Genomic DNA, 20634 nt, shown 5'->3' on the forward strand with positions numbered 1-20634 from the left:
GGGTGTAATAGGTGTAGGTGGTGTATGGGGCACATACCCACCTCTTGGGAAGCATACCTGTGAAAACAAAGAGTACACACTTAACAATTAGCCACCTCAGCATTTTATGTGACAATTACCACTTGCAACTTAGTTTTTTAAGTTGCACATATCTTTCCATTCTCGCAGTATGTTTGCCTTGCTCAGAAACTTTTTAATATAAATGCTTACTCAAGAAATTAACTGTTTTATGGAACATTATTGTCAATTCCTTTTATAAAACTGTCTATTATTGAAGTATTTAATAATGTGGACTACTGAATGGTAGCCTTAATGAAGACAGCAGAGGTTTAACACTACTTACAAAAAAATTAGGAATATGTAAAAATTCCTACTTTGCACTTATTACGAAGGCTGTTTGTGTCAGCAGAAACGCATGGCTCAACAAAACCTAAGGACCAAAGAATTAACAGGCTTGCAAACACAAGACAATACAAATTTATAATGCTTCTTTGTATTACACTGATAAAAGCTGTCAGATAAAAAATTCTTCAGTCATAATTATTTATAACAAATGATATCCTGAACAGTCACACTATCACATTCACAATCTCAATTAAGTTTCGCTTAAAAATTACAACTTCAACAATCAGGCCCAGGAAATCATTATCTCTGCTTATCTATTTGAAATATGTACATAGCTTGTGCATGGCATAGATCACTTTTTCCTTCCTGATTTATACGGGAGCAAATGTCTGAACACTGTTATCCACAAAAAAAAATCTGTCACATGAACACATATTTACAAGCACTTGTGACTCCAAATGTTAACAGTTATTGCAATAACACTGTGCAGATGATGCACCATGGTACAACACAAACACAACCAATGTAACAGAAATCATTCCCATTCAGTTGTTCCAGGAGGTTTCGTTGTCAAATCATAGAGCACTCTTGAAATGCCAGGCACTGTAAGGATTTCTGTTATCATTCTTGCTACAACCTAGAGAGAGAGAAAAAAACTGGTATTATAATGCAGTAATTGATTTTAATACAGGGAAACATTCCACGTGGGAAAAATATATACAAAAAACAAAGATGCTGTAACTTACCAAACTAGAAAGCGCTGGTGGATAGACAATAAAAATATACAAACACACACACAAATTTCAAGCTTTCGCAACCCAAGGTTGCTTCATCAGGAAAGAGGGAAGGAGAGGGAAAGACTAAAGGATGTGGATTTTAAGGGAGATGGTAAGGAGTCATTCCAATCCCGGGAGCAGAAAGACTTACCTTAGGGGGAAAAAAGGACAGGTATACACTGGCGCGCACGCGCACACACACACACACACACACACACACACACACACACACACACACACAGGCAGACATGTGTAAATTCAAAGAGGTTGGGCAGAGATGTCAGTCGAGGCGGAGTACGCAGGTAAAGATGTTGTTGAATGACAGGTGATGTACAAGGGGCGGCAACTTGAAATTAGCGGAGGTTGAGGCCTGGTGGGTAAGGGGAATACAGAATATATTGAAGGGCGAGTTCCCAGAAAATAGCCATACCACAATGGAGGGGTATGGTATAGACCACACAAATGTGAGGTTTCTAAGGAGGGAAACAGGTTTTTCTGTAGTTGCAGGGCAACAGTCTGAATGGCTGACTGATCTGGCCTTTTAACATCAGCCAAAATGACCTTGCTGTGCTTGCACAGCAGACAACTGAAAGAAAGGGGAAAGTACAGCTATAATTTTTCATGAGGACATGTAGCTCTACTGTATGGTTACGAGGGTGTCACCATCAAGAGAAGCAAAACTGAAATTCTACAAGTTGTAACATGGAATTTTAGACCCCTTAATCGAGCAGCTAGGTTAGAAAATTTAAAAAGTGAAACGGATAGGTTGAAGTTAGATATAGTGGGTATTAGCAAAGTTCGACAGCTCGAGGAACGGGACTTCTGCTCCAATAAGTACTGGGTTATAAACACAAATTCAAATGAGGTAACCCAGGAATTGGTCTAATAATGAATGAGAAAATACTAATGCAGGTAAACTATTATAAACAGCCTAGCAAACGCCCTGCCGTAGCCAAGACGGACACAAAGCCAACGCCCACCGCAGTAGTACAAGTTCTTATGTTAGCTTCGCAGATGAATTTTAGGACAACATGAAAGAAGGTATTTAGACAGTTAGGGGAGACAAAAATTTAATTGTTTTGGGAGCTTGAATTCAATAGTGGGAGAAGGAAAATTAGGTGAATTTGGACTGGGAGAAAGGAATGAAAGAGAAAGCCACCAGCTAGCATTTTGCACAGAGCATAATTTAATCATCGTTAACACTTTCTTAATGAATCTTGAAAGAAGGCTGTGTATGTTGTAATGGATCTGGGAGATGTGTTATTTTCTACCGGATTTGTCGATACCAAATTGTAAATGTTTTCTTATATTTTTGTCAGAATTTTTTTATTGTAATTTGCCTTATCTATGTTAATTTACTTATATTTTTGAGAGTGACAGCATATTGATTACTATTAGTAAATGTGACGAAGAATATCAAAGAGACTGGTTACAAGTGGAAGCTTGTGTGTTGTGTAAAATGTCTTTGACGCTGGAGTCGTCTTTGACTGTAGTGAGTCGGCAGTTAACTCTTTGTGTGTGTTGACGGTAGAACAATGTGCAGGTCGCCGTCATAAATAATTTGCTAGTGAACAGAAAAAAAAATGAATTATGTTACTATTTTTTTATATAAACTTTAAGAAGGAACTACATTCGAAGAAATGGTATTTGAAGCACCAAAAATGAGGCAAACACATTGAACCAGGTCATTTCTGCAGCCGACAAAGATGCATTGTGGAATCATACTTCCACTAGACAACTGAAGCCAAGACAAATATTGCCTTGTAAACATTATACGGAAAAGGTACTGTCACGAAATATGCCAAATTTAAGTAAATAAAAAAAAGTGAGCATATTTCAACTGGGGGCTCAGCCGGGATACCATATTTCAACTGGGGACTGTAGCCGGGATATTGTGTTCACGTGATCTTCGACAGTGCTATGAGGGAGAAAATTTTTTTCCGAATGTGTGTTACAGTATTTGTGTTCATCGGGAAGTAAAAGTTTTGGAGAAGAAACGTTTCAGCAAAAAATATAAATTTTCAACAGAAGAAAAAATTTCAAGAATTTTGGTCAACAATCACATGGATGGAAAATGTGGATTTGCAACAGTAGAAGATAAGTCACAAAACCCTCGTATTTTGTTAAAACAATATTTTTATCTTGTTTTGTATTGTTGTGTATAATTTTTTTTTCCTTCACAATGACTTATGAGATTTTCGAGAGTATTGTGCCTAAAGTAGAAAGTAGTAATTTAATAGAGTTCGAAAATCAGGACAGGTCAAATGAAACAGAAAGAACCGATCAATTTGATTTAAAAAGTTTTCTTGTAAATTTCACGAAAGAAATTAAACAATCAGTTGACGACAATAAGACTTACTGGGATGAAAAAATGGATAATATTTTGTTGCAAGTCCAAGCAGTCAATACCCAAGTGGGTGATCTTTCGAACAGAGTTAGCAGTGTTGAGGAAAAAATAGAATCTGTGGAAGCAAAAGTAAATGAAATTGATGCTAAATTGAGCGATGAAATTAATACTGTAAAAAATGAGTTACTGGCAGATAGGAAAAGAAATTTAATTGATTTTAATGAGATAAAAGGGGAAATTAAAAATTTGAACGAGAACACAAAAGTTTTAGTAAAAAATGTGGAACAAAAAACTGACAATCATTTGGTTACTCTAGAATAAAAAGTAGAATGCAGTGATTTAGAAAACAAAAAATCTGTCAAAGACCTTAGCGAAAAACGTGAAAGTTTTGACATTGAATTTCAAAGCAAAAATCACAATGTCAACACATGCAATCTTGTATCTAATATTCCAGTGAAGCACTTTTCGGTAGATGGACCCTTACATCCCGTTGATTTTATACAGTATTGTAAGGATTGTTTTTTACCTCACTCACCAGATGAAATGAAAATTAAATTTGTGAAAAAATTCTTGGAAGTGGAAGCATTGACTTGGGAAAACCAGATTGTAACTGTGGGGATGACCTTTTCAGAATTTGAATCAAAATTTCTGGAAAATTTTTGGGATGATCTTAAACAAACTAGAATCAAAAGTGAATTTTTGAATGGGAGAAACTATAGAGAATCATATGGGAGCATGAAACAATTTTGCAAAAGTGAACTTCAAAAACTTATTCACTTAACAAAACCTTTGGATGACTTGATCAAAACTGATACCTTAAAGAGAAGATTGCCATCAGAAATGCAGTTGAGTTTAGTTCATCGTCCTGATAGTAATGTTGAGCAGTTTCTCAATTATATTGAAAAGTTGGATAGGGTAACAATAAGAACACACAGTGGGTTTACTCAGAAAGGTAATGATCAAAATTGGGGAAATGATAACTTTCAAAAAAGGGAACAAAACAATTATTATGGTGTCAGTCAAAATTCAGGGGGATATAACAATTTTCAAAAGAAGGACCATAATTTTCATCCAAAACAAGAACATTTTCACGGAAATAATCAACAAAATAGAGAACACTTTATGGATCAAAATCACAGAAATTTTGCTAGAGATCAGTACAATAGAAACTACCAACAATCAGGTAATGTTTGGCATAGAAATGTGAACAGAAATGTTGATCAGAGACATTGGCAGAACCACAATCAGCAGTTCAAACAGGAACCAGTTGTAATTCAGGAAATAAAAAACGAGTAGACGCCCCCTTGAAGGTCCGCAAGATTGAGGCAGGAGGTGAGCATGATTAAAGGACCAATGGATGTGACTATCATAAACCCAAACATGACAGTTCCAAACCTAAGCTATCACATGAGGTTATTAGTTGTTACTTATTGAAAAAATTTCAAGAGGAAAATAATGATGATATTGATAAAGATAAAATTTTCAGTACACAAGAACGTACAGTAGATAAAAGTAATTGTGATTCATTTAATTTAACAGAGTTTTACACTTGGGCAGAAAAGAGCAACACTTTGTCAGATGATGTAATTTGTAGTAGTTCAGAGATGTGTGTGAATGAAAGAGAGAATGCACGCTGTGAGAATGAAAATATTGGTGAAAGGGATCTGGTAACTTTAGAAAGGGGAAATTATATTTTGGGGGATAATTTGAATGTGTATGACCTGAATATGTATAATGATAATGATGTTGATGATAAAGTTGATGATGATGGTAATGGTATTGATGATAATGTTGAGTAAAGGTGTTTCATTAGTTTAAATAGGGAGTTGGGTATACACATGGTTGAAAATGGATTAAATAGTGAGAATATTATAGAAATTCCCAGGGATGTTACCAGGATGAATAAGGCTCGCAAGCAGGGTGTATGTAAAAGTGTGAATTTTAATGTTGTTGGTAAAGAATCTGACTTCACAAATAATGATGACACATGTATAACTTCTAGCTTAAGTGAAACTTTTACAGATACTAATGACACACACACATTTCTTAATAATCTATGGCTGAACAGTGAATCTATTTCTTTTGACAAGAACTTTAGAAAGATGCTTATTAATGTATGTGAAACTATATGTCCTGAGTGGTGGAAAAAGATGAGATATTTTATTTTTGAAAAGCTGAAGGATAAGTACTTCAATAGTATACAATGTGATTTGGATGAAAATTCTTGGCTATTTGAGATAATAGAGAGTACTAATGACAATTTTGTATCTAGTGCAAATTTTATAACTGTAACAAATAATACATGTAATGATATACCATATGATTCTGATAAGTATAGGTTTGGGGAAATTGAAAGTGATTTATTACATGAGGATACAGGTTCTGAGAAAAGTGATCAATTTTGCAGTCCTTATATAGAAGTTCAAATTGGGTCATGGATTGGTAAATGTTTAATTGATACAGGAAGTGAGGTCTCGGGAATATCTGAAAGGTTAAGCAAGAAATTGAAAGCCGGGAAAGATTATGTTGAAATGCCAGTTGTTGGGATAAAGATAAAAGGTGCTACTGGGAAGAGCAGTAAATTGGTAAAAAGCCAGGCATTAGTGACATTTTTAATTGAAGGCAAGTTGTTCACACATGGATGTTTTGTAATTCAGGAATTTAATGAGGATTTTCTTTTGGGTATGAATTGGATAGTAAAAGTAAATACAGCATTTGATTGGGTTGGAAGAAAACTTTTGATAGAAACTAGTGAAAGGGAATACATTCAGACAAATTTTGTAAACACACTTGGTGATCAGAGTAATGGAAATTTTGACAGTATCAATTTACTAAAAGAAAATAGATTGGAGAATATTGAAATTCATAGATTTGATACTGATGAAGTTGAATTTGGGAATTTAGTAAATTTGAAAATTTCAGAAACACAAAATTTATCTGGGGAGCAAAAACAACAGTTAGGAAATCTGCTGTGGGAATACAGTGATGTTTTCAGTGACATACCTGGTAGGGTAAAGGGTTATCAGTGTGAGCTTCAGGTAAAACCTCATGACCCATTTTTCATAAAACCATACAGTATTGCAATATCAAAAAGACCTGCTGTTGAGAAAGAGCTGAAAAAGATGGAAGGATGTAATATAATAGAAAGGAGTATCAGTGCATATAATAATCCTCTAGTAGTAGTTTCGAAAAAAGATGGTGGAGTAAGATTGGTTTTGGACTCTAGACACTTAAACAAAATTTTGTTCAGACAGACAGACCATCCCAAAAATATTGATGAGTTACTCTATAAATTTACAGATATAAAATATATGTCAAGTTTGGATCTAACTTCGGGTTTTCATCAGGTACCACTTTCGGTTAACTCTAGAAAATATACTGCTTTCTTGTACAATGGTAAGAGTTACCAATATTGTGTTGTGCCATTTGGGTTAAATTCTTCTGTTTCCGAATTTATAAGAGCTTTGGATCATGTACTGGGGCAAGAACTTGCATCTAAACTGATAATTTATGTAGATGACATTTTGGATACAGGGCAAAATTGGGAGGAACATTTTTCGATTTTGAAGTCAGTTTGTGAAAAACTTAAAAAAGGGGGGATGACATTGAAATTAGAGAAATGTAAGTTTGCAGTTTCTGAATTAAAATTTTTGGGTCATGTTGTCACAGACAAGGGAATTTTGGCAGATCCAGAAAAAATTAAAGCAATTTCAGAAATTCCTATTCCTAAGACTAAAAAACAATTAAAGTCATTCTTTGGGTTATGCGGTTATTACCGAAAACATATAAGTGATCAGAGTCTGAATGCACCATGTTTAAGTCAGTTACTTAAGAAAAACACTGTTTGGGTTTGGGATAAAAGTTGTCAGGAAGAGTTTGATAATATTAAGCAAGAGTTGAGGAAGCAACACTTATTACACAGACCTGATTTTAATTTACCATTTTGTTTGAACACTGATAGCAGTAATCATAGGCTTGGAGCAGAGTTATTTCAAGAAAGAGTAGAGAATGGAGTTAAGATACATTGTACCATAGCATTTGCAAGCAGAATGTTGCTCAAGCATGAGAAAAATTAATCAGTCACAGAGAAGGAACTTTTGGCAATTCATTGGGCTTTTACAAAATTTAGAATTTACCTTATTGGACATAAAACCATAGTATTTTCAGATCACAAAGCTTTGAGTTACTTACAAGAGTGCAAGTTATACCACAGTAGACTGACCAGATGGGCAATATTTCTGCAACAGTTTGACTTTGAAATCAAGCACATAAAAGGTTCTGAGAATGTAGTAGCTGATTCACTTTCAAGGTTACCAATTGGGGGGGGGGGGGGGAGATTTTTGAAAAAGGGGAGGAAAAGCAATTCAAAATTAGATACCTGAAAGGGGTGGAAAATGAGAAAACAATTAGAGCTATATGTAACAAAATTAGAAAAAAATCAAAATTTAGATCAAAGTTGGAAATTAATCAAAGAATGTCTAGGCAAGAAGGGGTATGAGAAACTTTATAAATTTTACAAATTGCATAAGGGGATTTTATTTCGGAGAATAGATGTAGATTCTGATAATTGGAAACTGTGTTGGCCAGAGGCAGATGCTGAAAAGCTGATCACTTACATACATGAAAGTTTTGGTCATTGTGGGATACAGAAGTGCATTCAAAAGATACTAGAAAACGTTTATTTTTACAATATTGGAAAGAAGGTAAGAAAAGAATTGGCAACCTGTGACAAATGTCAGAGAGTTAAAGTGAGCAATCAAAGATGTGGTGGAGAGATGCAAAACATTATTCCGGAAAAACCTTTAGATCTTATCGCTGTGGACTTATATGGAATGTTACCAAAGAGTAAAGGTGGTCACTGTTACATATTTGTTATGGTAGATGTATTTTCAAAATTAATTAAACTATATCCAGTGAAAAAAGCTACTAGGAATGAAATTATAATAAAAATTGAAAGAGATTATTTCGCACAGGTGGGTAAATCAAAAGCTATATTATCAGATAATGGTTCACAGTTCACCTCTAAAATTTGGAAAAAGTTTATTGAAAGATCAAAATTGAAGCATATACTTATATCTGTTTATTCTCTATCCACCAATCCTGCAGAAAGATATATGAGGGAAATTGGGAGACTTTGTAGAACCTATTGTAGCCATAAACATCCAACCTGGTTTGAGCACATTCGAAATTTTGAAGATATTATGAATAGCCTACAACATAGTTCCACAGGATTTTCATCGTATGAGATAATGTTTAATATTAGACCTCCTAATCTTATATCAGAACTTATTGAATTTCCTAAATGTACACCTTTAACCATGCAAGAGAGAGAAGATATTGTCAGGGAAACAAGGGGAAAAGAGGAATAAAAGACATAACAACAGGGTAAAATTAACCACTTTCAAAATTGGGGATCTTGTTCTGGTCAAATCTCATGAAAAATCAAAAATGTTAACTTCAGAAGAAAAAAAAATTCTTTGATATCTATATTGGGCCTTTTGAAGTCATAGAAAATCCACACCCTAATGCTTATCGTTTGGTGTACCCTAAGTCAAAGAAATTATTTGGTCTCAGGAATGTTGTCTCTTTGAAACTGTATAAACAGAAATCAATTTCAAAAATTTAAATAACCTATTATCATCTAAAACAAAAGTCCTCCACTGGAATATGCTTGCTGGAACAAAAAACTACCTGTACAACCAAGTATGTATATTTGCATGTATAAATTAATAATTTGAAGTCACATGTTAATTGATACTGATGAAAAAACACTGTTGTAACAAAGAATGAGAGAAAGATTTATTTTTACTTTTTTTCAAAAAAAAAAAAAAAAGTCTCCATAGTGAGCATTTCCGAATTTTTTTTAATTTTTGGAAGCTAAGTCTTCCCTGTGGGTGAAGGCATGCATGTGAGGACATGCATGCAAAGGTATAAGTTTCAAAACCAATTTTAGATAAAGCCTCATGATATATGAGCAATTTATTGTTCTTTATACTGATGTTGTGGGGAGCGAAAGTACTCTTCACAAGAATGTGACTTGTAGTAATATTGTAGTAGAGAGGCAAGTGTACATAAATAATTGCAAAAAAATTTAGATAATAGTGATGTATCTTTAGCTGTACTAAAAAAAAGAAAATCAATAGAAAAAAATATACAAAATAAGAAAAAACCATGGCTAAAAATATAAAATTAAAAAAAATCAGAAGTAAAAAATATATAAAAGGCAAATATATATATTTAAAAAAAAAACACTACACTGTATATGTTCATGAGCCAGTTGGCACAGTGTGACCAAAGAAGTGGTTGTAGATATCTTATTCTAGCAAAGAAGTTTTATCTTACTATTATTTTCAATCTGTATGCTGTATTTTAGAATATTTCTCATGTATGTTTTATGCCACGTATATTTGTCATGTTAAATAATTTCTTTACTTGAATTTTTTGTGTATGACATTGATGGGGAACTATCATTGCAACAACAGCCAGTAACAAGTCCACAGATTCAAAGAGTCCATTTTTGGAAGAGGTTATCAGACTGCATCATTAATGTACTAACTGTGTAATACAGATCCATCACTGAGTGTGGTCGGGATTTTGTTGTATATGTTCATAACAACAAAAGCCCTAGGGAGCAGTTGTAATGGATATGGGAGATGTGTTATTTTCTACCGGATTTGTCGATACCAAATTGTAAATGTTTTCTTATATTTTTGTCAGAATTTTTTTATTGTAATTTGCCTTATCTATGTTAATTTACTTATATTTTTGAGAGTGACAGCATATTGATTACTATTAGTAAATGTGACGAAGAATATCAGAGAGACTGGTTACAAGTGGAAGCTTGTGTGTTGTGTAAAATGTCTTTGACGCTGGAGTCGTCTTTGACTGTAGTGAGTTGGCAGTTAACTCTTGGTGTGTGTTGACGGTAGAACATTGTGCAGGTCGCCGTCATAAATAATTTGCTAGTGAACAGAAAAAAAAAAGAACTATGTTACTATTTTTTTTATATAAACTTTAAGAAGAAACTACATTCGAAGAAATGGTATTTGAAGCACCAAAAATGAGGCAAACGCATTGAACCAGGTCATTTCTGCAGCCGACAAAGATGCATTGTGGAATCATACTTCCACTAGACAACTGAAGCCAAGACAAATATCGCCTTGTAAACATTATACGGAAAAGGTACTGTCACGAAATATGCCAAATTTAAGTAAATAAAAAAAAGTGAGCATATTTCAATGTGGACGAGACCTGGAGACACCGGAAGATTTCGAATTGATTACACAGGGTGGTCAGGAACAGTGAAAAGCTGGTAAGAGTGCTGAAGAGAAGGTTGTGCTGAGAAATAATTGTTAAGAAAATGATTTGATATGCTGCACTGTTTCCAAGTTATTTGGCTTCAATGTTTGCCAATCACATTGTTGCACATACAAATCAAGCACTTGCACAGTGGTAATGGTGGTAACGCACTGACATCTGTGGCTCCATGGTTTACCACTTACTGAAATGCTCATTACCAGTTAAATTGTGCCTTTTTTGAAAGAGATACATTTAAGCTGCGTGAGCAAAAGCAATGTTTGTTCTGATTGAGGAAACCCAGGGAAGAGCACATTCGGGGACATCACCTCTGGTAGGCTGCTTGAATGGGCAAGCGCAACAATCTGATTGGCTATCTTCAATGCTAAGTGACTGAAATGGGGCAACACATCAGGTGTTTTTTTTTATTATTATTTTTAACAATTATTTCTCAGCACAACCTCACCTGCAACACCCTTGCAATCTTTTCATGCTGTTTCTGACAACTCTGTATAATGGTAAGACAGATCTTGGAACCAGATTTTCACTCTAAGACATTTGCATGGGCAGATGTGGAGTCTGACCAAAGTTGGTTGTTTATGAACTGTAGATTAAAACCGATGAAAGTACAAAAAAGTAGGAAATTAAGGACATGGGACTTATTTAAGTTGAAGGTGTTTGAAAGTTTCAGAGGGAACATTAGGTAACAACTGACAACAACAAGGCAAAGGAATAGAGTAGGAGACTAATGAGTAGCTTTGAGAGATGAAATAGTGAAAGCAGCAATGGATTGAATACATGAAAGACAAAGCGTAGGAGAAATCCTTGGATATCACGGGAGATAGTGAAATTAATAGATGAATGTACAAAATAAAAAATGCAGCTAATGAAGCAGGTGAAAAGTTTGTACTAATTTCTAAAAAATGAGACTAGACAGAAAGTGCAAAATGACTAAACAGGAATGACTAGTGGACAAATTAAACACTTTGGAACCCAACCACTTAGAAGAATATTGGGCCTAGGATACAGGCCATTTATGACGTTATTTACAGCCTTACTGGAATGTATATAATTGATGTATCTTCAAGATAAGAGTCTAGCTTCAATTTTTGTTTTTCATGTCTACTTTAGTTCTCTGATAGGTCACAAATTTGAAAATAATGCTAAAAATGCAAGTATAACTGTCCTCACAAGAAAAAAGTGCAAGGTGTATTACTGACACAGTCTTTTTAACACAATGTTGCTGCCCAAGCTATGGTTGGGCTTGGTCTCCAAAGTGTTAAGGATACATAAGCGTATAAAACTAGATGAAAAGTAGACTGCCTATAGGAAAATTAAAGATGCTTTTGGAGAAAAGAGAAGCATCTGTGTGAATATCAGGAGCTCAGATGGAGTATCAGTAAGCAAAGAAGGGAAAGGAGAAAGAGGGACCAAATATATAAAGGGGTTATACAAGGGAAATGAGCTTAAAGGCAAGATTAGGAAGGGAAGAGTATGTGGATGAGGATGAAATGGGAGATATGATACTGTATGAAGAATTTGACACAGCACTGAAAGACCTAAGTTGAAATAAGGATCCTGGAGTACAGCACATTCTGTCAGAACTGCTGACGTCCTTGGGAGAGCCAGTCATGACAAAACTATTGCATCTGGTGTACAAGATTTATGAGAGAGGCAAAATACCCTCGTACTTCAAAATAATGCAATAATTCCAACTTCAAAGAAAGCATGCGCTGATGCATGCAATTCCAATTACAAAATGATCTAGAGAGAATTTCTGTATGGTGTGAAAAGTGGCAAATGGCACTAAACAAAGAAAAGTGCGAGGTCATCCACATGGGTACTAAAAGAAATCCGACAAATGTTGGGTATACGATAAATCGCACAAATCTAAGAGCTGTCAATTCGACTGAATACCTAGGAATTACAATTACGAGCAACTTAAATTGGAAAGACCACATAGGTAATATTGTGGGGAAGGCGAAACAAAGACTGCGCTTTGGTGGAAGAACACTTAGAAGATGTGACAAACCCACTAAAGAGACAGCCTACATTACACTTGCCCGTCCTCTGCTGGAATATTGCTGCGCATTGTGGGATCCTTACTAGATAGGATTGACAGAGGGCATCGAAAAAGTGCAAAGAAAGGCAGCTTGTTTCGTGGGACTGCACAATAGGAGTGAGAGTGTCACTGATATGATACGCGAGTTTGGGTAGCAGTCACTGAAACAAAGGCGGTTTTCTTTGCGGCGAGATCTATTTATGAAATTTCAATCACCAACTTCCTCTTCTGAATGCGAAAATATTTTGTTGGCACCACCTATGTAGGGAGAAATGATCATCATAATAAAATAAGAGAAATCAGAGCTTGAACGGAAAGATTTAGGTGTTCCTTTTTCCCACACGCCATTCGAGAGTGGAATGGTAGAGAAGTAGTATGAAAATGGTTCGATGAACCCTCTGCCAGGCACTTAAGTGTGAATTGCAGAGTAACCATATAGATGTAGATGTAGAATATTATGGACTATAAGTTTAATAAGTCATGGAACAACAGAATGGAAAATCTGCTATAAGATGACTTCAGATAAGATAATTTGGGTTTGCAGAAATGTAGGAACACATGATGCAATACTGACACCATGAAGTATCTTAGAAGATAGATTAAGGAGAGGCACACCTACATTTACAGCATTTGTATACTTACAGAAATCTTATAACAACGTTGACTGGAATACATTATTTGCAATTCTGAAGATAGCAGCGGTAAAACAAATAGAGCGAAAGGCTATTTACAAACTGTACACGAACCAGACGGCAGCTGTAAAAAATTGAGTGGCATGAAAGGGAAGCAGTGGTTGAGAAGTGAGTGAGATAGGGCTGTAACCTATTCCCAATCCTATTCAATCAGTACACTGAGGAAGGAGGAAGGGAAACCAAAGAAAATTTTTGTGAAAATCCAGTGAGAAGAAATTATAACTTCGAGGTTTGTCAATTATGGCAGAGACAGCAAAGGACTTGGAAGAACAGTTGAATGGAATGGACAGTGTCTTGAAACGACAATATAAGGTTAACATCAACAGAAGCAAAACAAGGGTAATGGAATGTAGTAGAATTAAATAAGGTGATGCTGAAGGAATTAGGTTAGGAAACAAGACACTACAAATAGCAAATGAATTTTGCTATTTAGGCAGTATAACAACTTATGATGCCTGAAGTAGAGAGAATCTAAAATGCAGACTGGCAATGGCAAGAAAATGTTTCTGAAAACGAGATTTGTTGACATCGAATATGAATCTGTGTGTTAGAAAGTCTTTTCTTAAGTTATCTGTATGGAGTATAGCCTTGTATGGAAGTGAAATGTTGTCGATAAGGCAAGATGAGTAGAGAAGCTTTTGAAGTGTGATCCTATAGAAGAATGCTGAAGATTAGATGGGTAGATTGTGTATCTAGTGAAGCGGCACTGAACGGAATTGGGGAGGACAAAAATCTGTAGCATGATTTGACTAGAAGAAGTAATAAGTTGACAAGACTCGATCATAAGTTGACAAGACTCGATCATAAGTTGACAAGACTCGATCATAAGTTGACAAGACTCGATCATAAGTTGACAGGACTCGATCATAAGTTGACAGGACTCGATCATAAGTTGACAGGACTCGATCTGAGCCATCAAGGTATCACCAGTTTAGTACTGGAGCGAAGGGTGTGGGGTAAAAATTGTTGAGGGGGATAAAGAGATGAATACAGCAAGCAAGTTCAAGGTTGCAGTACCTATTTGGAGATGAAGAGCCAAGAGGATAGAGTAGCCCTGAGGGCTGCATCAAATCAGTCTTTGGACAGACGACGATGATGATCACCACCACCACCACCACCACCACCACCACCACCACCAACAACAACAACAACAACATTGGATTTGCAGTCTGGCACTTACACACTGAGCAATTCTTTTCAGTTTATAAGCACTCATTAACTACTGTAGTTGTTAAGGCTGTAAACAGACATACTGTAAAAACTAACAAACTCCACACATTGAAGACTATCTGTTCAGTATAGAATTAGTTATTGGAACACATCTAAAAGTATCTCAACGTGATTTCAGCACTAACTCACATCAAGAGGTAGATCTCTTCCAGGAATAGCAGGAACACCTGTCATGAAGTCGTGGGTACAGAATGGCCTCAGAACAACAGAACGCTGACATGATGGAATCCGAGATACTTGGTCTCTGTCGAAATGTATTGGTATCAACACCACTGGCATTTGGCTGATGGCATTGGTGTACCCTGATGCTGCAAGAACCTGGAAATAGTGAATACTGTAAGTGAATGGTTAATGCCGAGTTCTTGCATATGATAATACTTCCATATTTTAGAAACCAAGTATAATATTATTACCATATTACAAAATATTGAAAAACTGTGGAAAAAATATAATGTTATCATAACACAATATTTTGGCAGAAGTAGCACACCTACTAAAGGAAATTTTAGCCATGATAATACATAGTAACTAATGGTGATGTGTGTTCTTTACTATCTAACACCACTGGTACTATATTGAATACTACCATCATTAGTTCAGATAATGAGGAACAGAAATCCGTGAACAGGTGACTACACAATTTGAACACACAAATAAACATATAAGAAAGCTAAAGTGAAATGAGTGCAGACATGTGTTTGTTCTAGAGTGTCTCTGTGGGTGGTCAGCATTTGAACCTCCACAATGGCACTTTTCTGGCCCTGATTAAAGATATGATACTTGTCACTCCACCGAGACAGCGCTTAGTTCTTAAAGTGGCCAAAGGTCTGAGAACCACATTTGTATAGTGATCCACCACATCTTGGACTCTGTCCTGGTGTCTGGGAATAGCTAATAGCTAAGAATCACCCTGAAGCAATACTGAAATCAGTACTTTATCAATACTGATGATGCACAATGGTTTGGACTGGTGGATACTCTTAACAAGTAGAACTGCAGCTAGGAAGCAGGGGACTGCAGATAGCTGGCACTCTGTGGGAGTGTGGGTAGGCCAGGAGGCATGCCAAGATAGTCAACGCAATTGTGATGACCTCTGTGTCCAGATGGTGCACTGGTTACTGCAACTGCCCAGTAAGCAAGAGACACCATGTTAGAGTCCCAGTTCAGCAAACATTTTCACTTGTCACCGCTGATTCCACATAAAGTCCTGACACAGCTGACAGCAGTAATTCCTGCCCTTTCCTTTCTCCCCTCCAACCCCCCCCCCCCCCCAGCCCCCTCTCCACCTGCAATTTACATAATACGTATCACAACTGCAGTTTCAATGAGGTGTCTGTTCCTTCGGAAATGTCTGAAAGAACTGACACCATGCATTCGTATTATATTCTCACAGCAACTGCTTCCGAATCCACAATAAGAAAAGACAGCTGAGGCATTCTATTTGTGTCTGCTGTAAACTATCATCTTCCTCCGTCCTTCTTGTTGAGGTTGTAACACTCTAATACTGATATATTACGAGAGTAAGAGTGCATCTTGAACACACTGGTACAAATATTATGTCATCGTTTTATGAGATTAATCCCTCCGTGTGAGCTCTGAACCCCAAATATCAACTGTTTTGACTCGCCAACGATCAATCTTATTAGCATGTAGCTCACCTTGAAATTATGTGTTCCTTATTTTTATTCTTTTTTTCTAATTATTAGTTTGTTAGTTTGTACCATTCTTGGAATCCAACCACTAACCCAAGATGATCTTTCTGAAGCAGACAACATTCCACCGCCACAGGTGGTCACTGGTGTATCTCAAGACAATTGGCAGCATTGACCATTTCCTGAAGTTTGGGAACCTTGGGTTTACCGAACCTGTTGACAGGACTCTGAATCCAGATCTTCCTTCCTTCTTCCATTCTTTCAGTTCTTTATGCAAATGGAACCATAAAGAGTTCCTCAACATGCACATTATTTAGAACAATCAAAATAAGTCATTTAGTACCTTAAATAACTGCAACTCTCTGCAGACACCTCTAAACAAGAGTCCATGACTTTCAAATCAACACTGAAGATTTAATGGGCATGAATTCTTACCTCACAGGCAAAGCGACTAAATATGAGGACTTTTCATAGTGAGACTAACAAATGAAAATATCATATTGTATACTGTATGTGGTTTTCTTTTTCCAAGGAAATAAACATAATTAAAACAAGGATGCGGAACTCACCAAAAAAGCATACATATAACTGAGAAAAAACACAAGAAGGATCAAGGAGGAAATCTGGCATAGAAAATTTATATAATAGTGATAGTAATTGTGAACCGCTCCTTGCATGTTAATAATCTGAATTGCTGCTGCTGGTATTACATTTTCACAATGAATTACTTTTGGATTTAAATTAAAATTTAGTTTTCTTTTCTGAATTTTATTTATTTCTCATTCGAATAAAGAGCCATTCCAATGCACATCTACCCCATTATTTCACGACAGAGTGTTTTAAGTTTTAATATTAACTGGAATCTGGAATTACCATATGAAAATTTTCATAAAATACCTCATGGGTGTGATCTCTTCCCATATAACTTAAAAATGAAAAGTAAATGTACATTTACATACCTGGTGTGCCACATAATCTGCCTGACGTAATGTACTCAGTACATTTGACGTAAGGAAAGTTGGCGTTATATCAAGTACTTGATCACGCACTAAGCCACTAAATATGTAACAAACTCTATTTACATTATGACACACTCTAGGAATAAGTCTTGCAAGAAATAGTAAATCATCCCAATCCGGTTCTTTCTCACTAGAGAGTCCAACAACATAGCTATAGCTACGACAGTCACCCTGGAAAAAAAAAAAAAAAGAAACACAAAATAAAATATTTTATACTAATTAATGTATTTTGTTAAAATACAATCAGATTATAATGAATGATTAAATCCTTGTCTGTTTGACAAATTATATCGCAGACACTATTATAACAGGCTTAACTATCTCTCCGACTTCTGTTAGACGACAGTGACAAGACTATTACTTACAAATTGCAGTTCCAGCAATTTGTAACAACTATTTATATGCACAAAAAGAACCAGAGCATAACACAGTTACAAAGCTGTTCTCCATGATATTTTAACACACAGAAAATGAAAGAATGAGGAGACATTGTCAATTCAAGGCAGATATTAGGTGAGAGCTATCCTCCAACATAAGACTGGAAAACTCACACAAGTGACTCAGAGGGCTGATGAAGTTTATCCCAAATGTGCTGCAACAGCACTTAGTATGTTGCAAGCAAGAGTATAACCTGTTACCCAACTAAGAACTCAAAATCTGCATTAGCAAATGTGGCTGAGGTGTACAGTTTCACAGACATGTTACTGTTTGCTATGATGAGTAAACTTGTCACATACATAATTCAAGCTTCAGTAGCACGGTAACTTCACACTATGTACTGAATCATAAAGCTTACTCTCTTAAAACGGCATAACAAAATGGTTACTGTTTTACATTTCTTCTTGAGGCAATAGTATTAGATGCCACACGCTGAATAACAAAATGTTGAAGTCATTGTTGCTTCCTCATTAAAAGTTCTCATCATTATTATACAGCAAGTAGGACACTCATCAGATTGGTAGAGATAAATGTAATTGTTTACATGTGATCAAACACTGAATGGGACAATGCTGCACATTTTCCTACCAACTGTTTCCCACTGCAGTTAAACAATCAATCTTTCTAGCATAAAGAGCCTCTCATTCAAGATTGGATACTGTAGTGCCTTCAAAAAATTGTTTAAAGCCTGTACTTCAAAAAGACCGAACAGTCAGAGTACCAAGTAGGTTGATTCAATAGAGGACAAGACTGAGAAGAGTGGATATATCAGAAATAAGAGGACTGAAATGTTCGGAAAAACATGCAAAAAGGCAACTGACCGCACAAGGTATTATCACCTTCCTTCAATAATCCCCATATCACTCCTCTCTCTCCACCTTTAGTTCACTACTGAATACAATACTCCAACTACCATAACTGACGTAGCTGCCTGTTTCCTCCTACTGAAGTTATAATTTCAAATATTTGAATTATTGACAAGGCACTTGCAGAGATTTGCTTCTATGGTATTGTTACTGTGGTAGAGCGATGCAAATCCATCCTTAAACCCTGCTGCAGCTACAAACTGCCTAAAGGGAGGTCAATTCTTGTTTACAAATGACAGTGTTGCAACAGCTTTATGGGATAAAATGATCTTTACATCAACTGGCATCATAATATCAATTACAGTCTGTCACACAATTACATCAAATCCTTTGGTTATAGTCTTTGCATTATATAAGGTGGGAAGGATATAGTAAAAAGTTATACAAAGGTGGCATTTTTTTATTCCTTCAATAAAAATTGGTTACAGATGACTTTTTAACATAGGTTTAGATTACAACTCGTAATTTCCTACACCCTCACTACAGGCGCCCCCACTCAATACTTCGTCCATGTAATCCTAATTGAGTTAGTTTACAATGCCTAGTTCTTGGCAGTGACTGTCATCATGTCTGCAAGAGCTCCACAAATCAATTTACTCCACTTATTTCTTCTGGATTAATTTTTCCCTGATGAAAGTATGCCTGATATGAATGCTCTTAGTGTGACATTTACAGCAATTTGCCTTTGATAGGACAACTGCACTTTTGTTGTTGTTGTTGTTTTACAACAATTTAACTGGCAACTCTTTTGGCAAAGGTGATATTGCATACTGCCGACAATATATCACAATGTTTTCTGGCAACACTGCAGATAGAAGCATTGCAGCCACATGGATTAAGAGCCAATATTACCCAGCAATGTCTGTGGCAATACATTTCCAGGCTCAAAGTATTTAAAAGGGGCCATAGTCCCCCAACCAACTAGTCTTCTCACTGGTTTGATGCAGCCCAACACAAATTATTCTCCTGCGCCAACCTATTCGTCTTAGAGTAGCACTTGCACTGTGCATCCTCAATTATTTGCTGAATGTATTCCAATTGTTGGCTTCCATTACCGTTTTTACCCTTTACAGTTCTCTATTGTAACATAGTGGTTAATTCCTGATGCCTTAATATTGGGTTGGTGCAGAAGTTCATAGAGTTTTTTCAGAAGTTTAATAAGCACAACAGATACACGTAACAGAGAGTTTAGTCATCAATAATACGAGGTCTGTTCACAAAATTCTGGAAGTTTGACCACAACATTTTTCTACACTTATCTTTCACTTATTGTACATGGTCTCCTTCGAAATACTCTCCTCCACAATTAATACACTGCTCCAAATGCCATTTCCACTTCTGGAAGCAGTCTTGGTACACTTCTTGCTGGATCGTACAAAGCGCCACCTGTGGATTTTTCTTTTATCTCATCTATTGTTGCAAACTTTCATCCTTTCAATGGGGTTTCTAATTCTGGAATTAAAAAAAAATTCCATGTGGGCCAGAACTGGAATATGGAGCATGAGTCAGCAGATTGATTTCATTTTTTGTGCATCAGTCACTCACTAACAGGGACGAATATGCAGGCGGGTTGTCATGGTGCAAAAGCCATGAATATTCTCGCCACATTTCAGGCTGTTTCCTTCTCACATTTTTTCGCATGCATTGCAAACATCCCGATAGTACCATCGATTAACAGTTTGCCTCTGTGGCATGAATTTATGATGAGCTAATCCTTCAAACTCAAAGAAAACTATCAGCATAGCTTTGACATTTGACCATGATAACCATATACCCACGTCTCATCACCAGTTACAATTCTCTTAAAGAACACCTCATTCTCATTCTCATTTGCCCAATCCAAAAGCTCGTCACAGAATGCAAGACGAATGTCTTTCTGATCTTGACTCATGAGGCGTGGGACAATGCAAG

General features: G+C 36.0%; 1 protein-coding gene across 7 annotated transcripts in view; it reads right to left on the reverse strand.

Moving 5' to 3' along the window:
- Positions 1–459: 459 nt before the first annotated feature.
- The window catches only part of LOC126236972 (GMP synthase [glutamine-hydrolyzing]), a 187011-nt gene continuing 166836 nt past the window's right edge, over positions 460–20634 (reverse strand). For all 7 annotated transcript variants that reach the window (XM_049946685.1, XM_049946686.1, XM_049946683.1 and 4 more), the window contains 3 exons: positions 17360–17590; positions 14878–15066; positions 460–982 (listed from right to left, as the gene is read on the reverse strand). In XM_049946685.1, coding sequence (XP_049802642.1) covers positions 881–982; positions 14878–15066; positions 17360–17590 — 522 coding nt within the window. In that variant the 3' untranslated portion in view covers positions 460–880. The remainder of the gene's footprint in view (positions 983–14877; positions 15067–17359; positions 17591–20634) is intronic.

Source organism: Schistocerca nitens, chromosome 2 (genome assembly GCF_023898315.1).
Source record: "Schistocerca nitens isolate TAMUIC-IGC-003100 chromosome 2, iqSchNite1.1, whole genome shotgun sequence".
In the NCBI taxonomy this organism is placed as follows: Eukaryota; Metazoa; Arthropoda; class Insecta; order Orthoptera; family Acrididae; genus Schistocerca; species Schistocerca nitens.